This window comes from Dunckerocampus dactyliophorus, chromosome 18 (assembly GCF_027744805.1).
Source record: "Dunckerocampus dactyliophorus isolate RoL2022-P2 chromosome 18, RoL_Ddac_1.1, whole genome shotgun sequence".
In the NCBI taxonomy this organism is placed as follows: Eukaryota; Metazoa; Chordata; class Actinopteri; order Syngnathiformes; family Syngnathidae; genus Dunckerocampus; species Dunckerocampus dactyliophorus.
Window position 1 is genome coordinate 16732822 of NC_072836.1, and position 11466 is coordinate 16744287.

An 11466-nucleotide genomic window follows, 5' to 3' on the forward strand; every position below is an offset into this window, starting at 1 on the left:
AAAAATTGCAAGAATGTGTTTTTTGTAAAATGTAACTGGTCTTAAAATTTTGATCAGGAGTGTATCATGTGTCAAATGTTTATTCAATACACACAAGATTAAATAAATACATATAATTAATAATATAAAAAATGACACAGCTCTTGTATTTCATAAGTGCAGATAGAACTATTGTGCGCCCTGTGCGTGTTACAATACATTTAGCTTTTTTGTCTTAATGGCCATGCAAGCCCCAAATGACACGAACCAACAGAGCTTTTTATTAGCTTTACTACTAAACTTTATTGCTTCACAGTAAACCTGACTGTGGAGGCAAATTTAAAGTGACATCTACTGACCCTTACCACTACGTTCTCCACTAAATGTATCTAGAGTTTACAGTCAGCTGTTAGCCATAAAATAGCATTTAAAGGGTAGAAGCACGAGCTTGACATAAACAAAATATCCATCTCTTTTATATGGTGACAAAAAAAGAACCATTCTTCTCTACCCATGTTGCCAATTCTCTGTTTTGTCTGATAGCATGTGCTTGGTGGAGATGGGCTCCCGAGGAAGCAATTTGGAAATAAATGTAACAAACACATTAGATTGTTTCCTGTTTGAAACATGTACCTCATTTAAAGCGTGTCACAGAGGTAAATTGGAAAAGACAGATGTGTTTCCTGTCGTGGGTTTGACATACCGAGCTTGCCAAAGAGCTCCACTCCCAGTGCGGCGTAGATGAAGAAGAGCAGCATGAAGAGGAGACCAAGATTTCCCACCTGGAAGTAAAATGCACAGCAAAAGAGTAAATGTGCTTTGTTAAAAGGCTTGTGATGATTAATTATGATATATGCATCAAGACACAAGCTTAAACTCATGGAAATTGTAGCATATATCATATATACAGCATACAGTATTTACCTTTACTGCTGTCATAAAATGATAAATCCCCCCCCAAAAATAAAGTGGAATATGTCATATAAAAGTACAAGTGGGGTGAAGTATTTGACTTTGTCATGCTCTTATGGTATTGTAGCGAGGTGGCAGGGCTAGAATAAAGACTCGTGCAAATTTTCTCTATCAATATAAAGGAAAACCAGACACAAGCCTTGACTATTTTATGCAAATATTTAGTGATTATCCTACCTATTACCATTTTAACATCTTTTTAATCTGCAATATCCCATGGTCTTCTTTGATGGTACATGGTCTTTCAGTTCTATAGTGCTTTTCTACCTTTAAGGTACTCAAAGCGCTTTGACACTGTTACCACATTTGCCTACCAATGACGCAGCATCAGGAGCAACTGGGGGTTCAGGATCTTGCCCAAGGATACAGACGATTGAACCAGCAACCTTCAGATTGGGAGACAACCACTCTACCACCTAAAGCCCCTCGCCCCAGTCTTTTACACCATCTTTTGCAAGGTTCTAAAGGATGCTAGGGCAGCGTTATTTAAATGGAAGCCCATGGACCAAACCAATCATCAGTGAAAAATTTGGAATGACGAGTTTTATGTTGCAGAAGATCATGAAAACCAGCTTGTGCTTACCTGTGGCAGCGCTTGCATGACGGTGTCCAGCAGAGATCTCATGCCTGTGGCCATCTTCAGGAGTTTCAGTACTGCAGGCAGGACGCGAGAAGTTGCATTGACAGTGAACTTCATGCATCCAGGTCAGTGATGTCTTTTGGCCAATTTGCTTGTCAGTCTTGGTTGTGGAATCATCCAAAATAATATTTGTGAGGTCTCTCATGTTGGACCTGAGAGAGGTCCTGAGAGCGACGCATAGAATTGTCCATAAGGGTCTAACCCAACCTAGATTAAGTAATACCCACTAGGTGTGTCCCAGTACTTTTGTCAAATAGAGTTCAGTAGATTCTCAGCTAGTGTACGCCCCGGTTAGTGTCTTTTTTGGTGAAGGTCAAACAAAATTTTGCATCGGTTTAGTGGACTTTTTTTGGTTAGCGTACAATATGACGTGTCTTGGTGTGTAATTAGTACACTGCATGAGTGCAACTGTTTTGTTATTGTATTTTCATAACAAAACATCCTTGTTAGCAGCTTGCTACTACATGGAAACAGCAACAGGAAGTCAGCTTAGTTGCTCGTCTATGATGTCATCAGCGGTTGACTCTGTAGTTCTTTGCTAACTAACACAGTTACGCCACAAGTTTCAAACATGTTACCACAAAACACATTTTCAGATTTACATGCATAAAATAATTCTAAATGCATATTAATGACAAATGAAAGGGATAAAAGAACATTTAAGGTTACTGTTACCTTCACTGAAGACATGATTGATAACAAAGACACGATGTGGCACCGAGAACAACACGGACACCACCTTGTATGTGTGTTGCCATGAGTTATTTCTTATATTCTTATAAGTGTTTCTCACCTTCTTTATCAAAATGCTGGCACTTGCAACTTTTTTTTGGCTCCATTTTGGGTTATTTTGCAGCTGTGATCAAAAGTATACCAATGACGCTAATCTACCGTATGTGTGTGCCTACCTCTTGCAATCCTGAGCACTCTCATAATTCGGATGATGGTGGGATTTATGGGAAGAGCTGCACTCATTTTCAGCTCCTCCAGAATGATGCCCATGATGGACAACGCCACGATAGCTATATCCAGCTGGTTCCACCTAAGAAAACACATAGGAAGAATAGCTTAACTGGAATAACAATTACTTACCTCAAGAGATTCTCAGCAATTTTTTTAGCCCCATGCAGCCATTTGATATAGCTTTAAATACATAATGGCTGCAACAGGACAGCCATGCATTTAAATGTTACCTGTCTTTGAAGAACCGCTGTATCCCGAAAGCCACAAGTTTAAGCAGGGCCTCGATGACGAAGATGAAGGTAAACACGTAGTTACAGTACTTCAGAACCTCCTCCAAATACTGGACACACACAAACAATCATCTCTACTCACTGTACGGTTGCTGCATGTTTTCAATGCAATATGTATTTATTTATGAGGACGACACAATGGGAAACTATGCATTTAAATTAGACAATTCAGGAGAGTCACGCATGAGCTGTAATTGTTTGTGTGTGTGCATGTGCATGCGTTACCTGCGGCTGATTGTAGTGTTCAATGCTCATGGTGAACACGTTGATGCAGATGATGAAGGTGATGAAGAGGTCCAGGTAGTGACTTGTGCACAGTGTGTGGATGGTCAGACGTGGGGCAGAGTAATCAGCATAGTAGGGCCTCTGTTTGGCCTCTGGAGCATAGACAGGTGAAAACACACAAAGAAAGGAAGTGTCACTGATTTGAATCCCAATGAGTCCAGTGGTGTACACAGAGAGCTGTAAGGGGAAAGGATTGCTACCACAAAGGGCCCTGTCTGAAGTTTTACTTTTCTATACCCCAGGTCATGAAAAATCTCTTCGTTCTACACTGATATATCCAACAGGGCTAGTTTTAAGCCATCACAGTTTTTCCAAGGCCAGATTTACTAAACGTCCCCAAGGGGTAAAAGTAAAAGGATAAGAGTACACATACAAACGTTCCTGTGACAGGCCATTGTACCCCTAAAGGCAATCAGTGCACACCACTGCTTCTGCAGGATGCTAAAGCAGGACAAAATACACTTGTTTTCTGCATGATGGTCATGGGAATTTATATGAAGATGTATGGGTTAGTTTGACAAAATAAAAAAAAGAATTAACATCACATCGTCTTCACTTTGCAATGTATTACATAGGCTGTACTCGTACTGTGTGTGTAAATTAGGTAGTGTAACTCTTGAGTGAGCTTCAGAACGTCTTCACTTCTCTGTTTCACTTTTGATCTACACTCCCAGGACACTTTAAACAGGGGTGTCAAACTCGGTTTCATTGAGGGCCAATTCAGAGTTATAGCTGCCCTCAGAGGGCCGCTTGTGAATATACTGTATATGAATATAAATGTATAATCGCATCATGATATTATCACACAATTATCCATGCATTATATTATTTTTTACCAACAAATTGCTTTGAAATCATAAGTCAAGGTGACAGCAGGTATTTAGGTACAGTGGAACCTTGGTTAGCATTAATCTGTTCCAGAAGGGTCGACTCTAACCAAATAGTACATCTAGCCAAATTTTTCCCAAAATAAATAATGTACATCCAATTAATCTGTTCCAGAAAGGCAAACATGTTAACACAAAACACATTTATATAGTTTTGCAATGATAGTTTTGCAACGGAAAGGGATAAACTAACATTTAACGTCATTCTTACGTTCACTGTAGACTCTCTTTGACAAATAGACACAATGTGGCAGTGAGATCCACTCAGACACCACCTTCGTGTTATACTATTTCTTGAATTCAATAGTGTTTCTCACCTTCTTTATCAAAATACTGGAGCTTGCAGCTTTCTTTGGCTCCATTGTGGCTTATTATGCAAAAGAAAAGCAGGCTCTTGGTGGAACTGTATTAGTTAGCAAAGAATTTTCCGGACTATATGTCGCTCCGGAGCATAAACCAAACATGCATGTTTTTGGAATGTGGGAGGAAACCAGAGTACCCGGTAGCAGATACTGGCAGACAAGCCTAGAGCGCCCTCCCGTGGCTGTCAGCGTGAAAAAAAAAACATATATACAGTAGTAAGTCGCTCCGGAGTATTAGGACCAGGACCAGTTAAACCATGAAAAAAGTGCAACTTATAGTCCAGGCGACCGAGCTGACTTGCGGGTCCTGTATCCATGTATTAACAAGCTAGTAGACTGTTAACAAGAACGTTTTGTGATAAAAATAGATTAAGAACACAGTTGGACTCACGCAGTGTATTAATAAGACAACAATGTACGCTAACCAAAAAAATGTAGGCTAGACCGAGATTCCACTGTACTGTTTTAAGTTGTGCTACAAAAATGATTGTAATATCTTGTTGCGTGATCTAATGATATTAAACTTTGAAGTACAAATACATTTAGCAACAAAGAAGAGGTGATTTATTGACGGACATTATTTTGCGGGCCACATAAAATGATGTGGTGGGCCAGATCACGAATTTGACACCTGTGCATTATTAGGTATACCTGCACAATAGAATGGGCTGATTCTGCATTTACAAAGATAAGAATGCTCAGTTTTGACTGTTAGAGATGTATTTAAAAAAAAATAAGTGTAATATTGTTGTTCAGTTTGCAGTGTGTAGAAATGCACTGCGACATATAAAGATATGCTTCTAAGGGTACGTAATATAGCTTGCATTGGATTGTACAGGTGTGCCTAATATTGTTTCCATGAGTGTATATGTCCATTAAGAATCCTGACAGGCACAACAGTAAACCACTACAAAATCCAATAACCTAACTCAACAAAGAACTCATTAGTGGCTTTTTTATATCATGTGAGTGAGTGCAGAATGGCATGTGCATACGAATGACATGGGATGTATGCATGGGTGCACGTGACTGTCTTTGACATGCGTACATGCTTATTGCGTAAAAACATCTACGACACAGAGAGTGTGTTCGACAACAGCTTTTCATAAACAAAGCCAATGATAACACATTTAGTTCCGCTGATGACTGGATTTAAAAAGGACGTTTTAGATTAGGACTGTGAAGTTGAACACTGCAGCCACAAAACAAAACACTGGATGGCTCACACCATATACTACTATATATACTGTATATATATTACTGTATGCAATTTACTGAAACAACATAGCAAGTGTTTGGTCCTGCTTTTTAGCAGTAGGTGGTGTGTTTCTCAAACTGCTGCCAGCAACAAGCAAGCTTTTATATATATATATATATATATTTAAAAATGTTGTAAACATATATAGCAGCAACAACATCTGCTATGTTTCTGAGTCTGCCAGTCAAAGCATGTTAATAGGAAATGTCCTCCTACCCATATGATGAGATACCTCAGGACTGCACTAACGAGGACGAGGGGACATTCGCTTTTGACCGAACAGAATTTCTAATGAGCAAAGCGGGTACCCAAATCAGTACAAACATGCAGGTAAAGGCTTTTTTATTCTTAAAGAAAGAACAAAAAGTATATATAATAAAGTATAAAGAATCTTTCATTGAAGCAAGTTATGTTTCTGTTCTATTGGTTTTAAAAGACTTAAGCGTACAAATGTTATCATGTATGATTGTGTTGCTGTGATTTTGCATGCAGTGTTCAGGGAAGGTTGGGCAGCAGTCATGCAGTTGCATGCAACAGAGTGGCGCAGCCCACGCCTTCTGTCAGTGTCAATCACTGTCTGCGTGAGCACGCCAGTCTGTAAAATCCTCCCTATTTTAATTAACGGACGTCTGATATTTCCCTCTATTTTCTGTCATTCGTTCTGTTTTTCAGGCTCTGAAAGCAGGCAGTGCTCAGAAAAATAGACTACCGACCAGCCCCTCCATTGGCCTTACTCCTGCGCTTTTTTTCTATGATTTTGAGCCTCTTCTCCTCCCGCAAACGAGCCTCCTCCTCCTCCTGGTCCTGTCGGCACTTGTGGAAATTCTCCACCACGACGCCGACAAACATGTTGAGGACAAAGAAGCTGACGATGAGCAGGAAGGAGATGAAGTAGAGCAACATCCAAGGGTTGTGGTTCCTCACAGGCTGGAAAGAGAAGAAAGTTGCTGTTTGATGCTGGTGTTTCACAATGTGACACCTTCATTTGTCAGTGCAGATTAAATCTGCAATATCATTGTTTCCAAGCAATATCAAAGGTAACTTCCTTAGATACAATACAAAATCACAATACAGTTGTTCAACATTTGATTCTAGACCCGACTGTGATAAGTGAATCTTCGTGAAGTAGGACTCCATATTTATAAATGGTATATTTTTTTAGTTAGAGCATAGAAAACCTGTTTACAACCGTCTAAATAAATTTTTGAACATTATTAGAGCCCTCTAGACATGAACTAACACCCTTATAGTTGAATGCGTTTTACGAATGCCTTATATTTGTATTTTAGTTCATTTAGCCATTTTTATGCTTGAAAATGCTTAATGTAGCCAAAAATACATAACATTTGCATGAATAAGCATATTTTTGACTAATGGCCGCATTCAACCACAAAAGAACAATGACTTATTCATTAATATATTTTTTAAAAAACTCGATTCATGCTCGATTCAAAATTTCGATAACCGAAAAACATGGTAACGTTAATCCGTTCCAGAAAGCCAAACATGTAAATGAGTTAATGGGCTGCCTAAAAGGACGTTTTGTGATAAAAATACATTCAGAACACTGTTGCCCCTGCAACTCGGACCCGGATACGTGAAAGAAAATGGATGGATGGAACACAGTTGGACTCACGCGACCAAATACAAATAGACAGAGTGGACATTGAAAGGGTGAATGAAAATAAATTTCTGGGGATCATAATCGATGAAAAAATGAGCTGGAAATCTCACATCAAAAACATACAACAAAAGATGGTGAGCAAAACTTCAATATTCCATAAAGCAAAATTTGTTCTTGATCAAAAATCACTCCACACTCTTTACTGTCCTTTGGTATTACCATATCTGACTTATTGTGTGGCGATATGGTGTAATAATTATAAAAGCAATCTTCACTCACTGAATGTACTGTAAAAAAGATCGGTGAGGATCATTCATAATGCCACGTATACAGAACATACAAATCCCTTATTTTTAAAATCACAAATATTAAAATTTGCTGATTTAATACAATTTCAAATTGCTAAAATAATGTGTAAAGTTAACAATTGGTGGCTCCCCATAAATGTCATACAATCCTTCTCTACAGGAGAGGAGAAATATGATCTTAGGGAAAAACTAAACTTGAAACACTTATATGCTTACATAATACTTATATAATACTTCATATGCAAGAACAACGCTAAAAACCCACAGCATTTCAGTATGTGGAATTAAATTATGGAACAGATTGAGCAAGGAACTCAAACAATGTACCAAGATGAGCAAATTCAAGAAACAACACAAGCAGTTGATGTTTGCTAAATACAAGGCAGAAGAGTCTTCAACTGTATTATTATACTGATTATTATATGTCTAGTTCTGTTATGCTTGTTTCTATTTATTATTATTTATTTATTATTACACTGATTATTATAATAATCGTGAAAACATCGTAATAATTATATCATCACATTGTTACATTACCTTATTTTAATTCTATGTATTAAAAATGACATATGGAATACAGAAAGCGAATAATATGTACCGCACAAGATGTGGAACGGATGGGGGGGTAGGACTAAATAAGCTAAATAAACCAAACCAAACCAAACCACGCAGTGTATTAAAAACTCACGAAAATGTACACAAACTGAGGCAAAACTTTCAGTAAATGTTCGAAAAACACGCTAACCGGGGTGTACACTAACTGAGTTTTCACTGTACTTGCAATCATTGTTAAGCTGCATGACAGGAGCGAGATAATACAATCACACCCAATATGCTGCAATGCAGTTCTACACTACCGCAAACTGCAACCACAATAATAAATACTGTATATTGCTAAATGAATACCTCTCTGATAGTGTCAATCAATACGAAGCTTTATTATCTTTGTTAAGGCAGAATTGGTGATTGGTGATTGATGATTGGTGCTACAGCTCTTTTAAGCGCAAAGTTATTTGTGTAGCACTTTTCATAAAACAGAAACCACTGACCAAAGTGCTGAGGAGCAAAAGGAGTAGAAAAAGTAAAAGATACAAGGTGCAAGACACGCACTAAAATGGATTAAAAAATAAAAAAGTAGAAGACTCACATAAAAACAAAAAAATCAAGCAAAAAAAAAACAATCAAATCAAAACGATATCAAAATAGTTTTCATTACATTGTGTCCCTTATGTTAAAATCAACATCATTTTGCCATAGAATAAAGGTTTATTATGGTTCCGGACCCTTATTACCTGTTGGTCCACTCCCACTGCATCCAGGCCATCATACATAATATTTACCCATCCATCCTTGCAGGACAGCACAAACAAAGACATCAGTGCCTAAATGAGAAACAAGATTGACGGTCAATGCATAGTCTGAGTTCAATTACGTTTATTTCTTTTAAACCCAAACACTGATAGTCTTATTTTATCCCCTGTACCTATCTAACTTTGTTCATACCTGAATGAGGTTGTCAAAGTTGTACTTCCTTCGTATCCAACTGTAGTTGGCTTGCAGACAGTCTGACTTGTTGGTGACGTTTTTGGTGTCCAGACCTTCACAGTGGTAGAATTTCCCTTTGAATAGCTACAAAAAAAGCAAGAAAAATGACATATAACTAGGGTGTCGTATCCGATACCGGTGCCAAATGGCACTGAAATGGTGCCCCACCGATACTTAAAAAAAAGAAAACATACAAAGTTTGTCCAAAAACAATGCCGTTTTATTTTTACGGAATTTTATGCCATGCAAGTTGAACAAATTACTAATTGAAATACTTAAATAATATAAATACAACTATAAACTCACCAATATAAAATAAAAGCCACATTTTCTTATAATTATAACGGCAAAACCAGGAGCAATACAGAACACAGGGAATGTGCAAACATTTTTTTTTATAGTATTTTAAATGTATAGTCTGCTGTTACATTCTGTACGATTCAAGCACAAATTGCTAAGTGATACACAATTGTGGCGATTTTAGACTAGTTAATCCTACGTGCAAGAGTTGTGTATCCGACATGCTTGTGTTCAAAATTCCGCTGTTCATGAATGCACGTTGCTCGCCGTGAGTGTGATTGGTGGATAAGGATGCGTTGCGTTGGTGGTATGGAGAGAGACAAACAAAAGTGTGTGTAAGTTTGGAACTGAGCACTGCTGGTGGTGTATTAAGGTCGGCAATACAAAGAATCAGTCTCTGCGTGCCTCTGTCGGGACGCTACACTACTTATAAGACGTTACTTGCACAATATCACCTTCAAGAGCTTGTTTCAAGTGGCTGAGTCTGCATTCAGTTAGCACCGAAATGAGCTACTTAGTTTTTCTGCCCGTTTACGTCAGCACCGGTGCCATTACCATACCAAGTTTCAGTGCATTTCCCTAATTTTAACTCATTATCTGATTTTAAAATAAAGGTTTGTTTTCGCTCACCTGCTAATCATTCCAGGAACAAAAGAATGTTTAAATGTATTAGCAAGGTTTTTCCACTGAAAGCTGGTTTGCAGGTCATGCTGTCCCATTTCTTACTTAACACATTTTCAGTCGCCATGGCATCATGCAGATTGCAAAGCGTGCATAGTGAACTACCTGCACTCCCAAGATACCAAACACAATGAAGAAAGCGCAGCAGATGAGGACAATGTTGCCGATGGGTCGAAGGGAAGTGATGAGAGTCTCCACCACTAATTTTAATCCAGGCGCTCGACTGATCACCCTGGAACACACAAACATAACAATGTTAATGTTGCAGCTGGAACGTCAATAACTGCAGACACTGTACAACAGTATGATGCTTAATGAATGTATGGAACACTTTTAAAACTTTTTTTTCATATCAATCCATCCAATTTCTATTCTACTTGTCTTCATTAGAGTCCCGGGTGAGCTGGAGCCTATCCCAGCTCACTTTGAGGCTAGGTACGCCCTGGAATGGTTGCCAGTCAATCACAGGATACATACAGGAAGCAGGATGCTTGCAGTAGTCTTCAATTAGGCTAAAGGCCCCGTCCCATGCTGAAGTTTAACAATACTGTCTGCCTCCGTCTAAATATTTATGTCAGACTGTGTCATACGGCGGCAAATTCAAATATTTTCACCATGGACGGTAGATAGAACAGCATGGACGTTCAAATACGTCTTGAGTGTTCAATGAATAGTTTCAGTATTCATTGAGCCCAACTTACCAAACATTGAACGTCTGAAGGATGTCTACTTAAGTATGCTTAATTAACGGATGAAAAATGTCTGAATAACATTTATCAACATCCAGTTTGCGTCTTATAAAAGGCCAAGCTTCGCCCATTGCCTCATCACAACAGTCGGAGCTCCTGGACGGGGCATATTGTGGTCTGCCAACATGAAATATGTAAGTATATACATTTGAATAGTTCTCAAATATATGTTTTTACATGTATTCATTAAATTAAACATGTCATGGCTGTGAAAGCATTATTTTTGTATCCTATTGTTGTCAAAATGTTGTTATGTTTGCTTATGGTGCATTCAGTGTCTTCTTGACATCCATGAAAGTCTAAAAACCAGTAAGACTCTGCCCCATTTTCCATGCTACATGTCCAAAGTTTGGACTGTCTGGAAAGTCTGTCAACCTCTAGATATTTCTGTAACACATCTGAAAAACAAATACAAAAAATTGAAAAAATGTACACATTTGTTTTTCAGATGGAAACTGCATAGTGGGACAGCAACTTCATGTTTTTGGGATGTGGGAGGAAGCCAGAGTACCCGCAACACCCATGCAAGCACACTAGTTTTGCATTATACACAGTGATATTTATTTTACAAGTTTGGTCATGAATACCATTTGATCACTGCCTGTTTGGATCTTTGTTTATCT

The 11466-nt window shown here is 38.3% G+C and overlaps 1 protein-coding gene across 6 annotated transcripts in view; it reads right to left on the reverse strand.

Moving 5' to 3' along the window:
- Positions 1–11466, reverse strand: part of LOC129171669 (voltage-dependent T-type calcium channel subunit alpha-1H-like) — a 110577-nt gene that overhangs the window by 12617 nt on the left and 86494 nt on the right. For 5 of the 6 annotated variants that reach the window (XM_054760556.1, XM_054760554.1, XM_054760555.1 and 2 more), the window contains exons 24-32: positions 10200–10326; positions 9072–9197; positions 8861–8950; positions 6350–6563; positions 3070–3221; positions 2785–2894; positions 2500–2633; positions 1535–1605; positions 683–761 (exon numbers count right to left, since the gene is read on the reverse strand). In XM_054760556.1, the coding sequence (XP_054616531.1) occupies positions 683–761; positions 1535–1605; positions 2500–2633; positions 2785–2894; positions 3070–3221; positions 6350–6563; positions 8861–8950; positions 9072–9197; positions 10200–10326 (1103 nt within the window). The remainder of the gene's footprint in view (positions 1–682; positions 762–1534; positions 1606–2499; positions 2634–2784; positions 2895–3069; positions 3222–6349; positions 6564–8860; positions 8951–9071; positions 9198–10199; positions 10327–11466) is intronic. The other variant, XM_054760557.1, reaches the window with a different exon arrangement.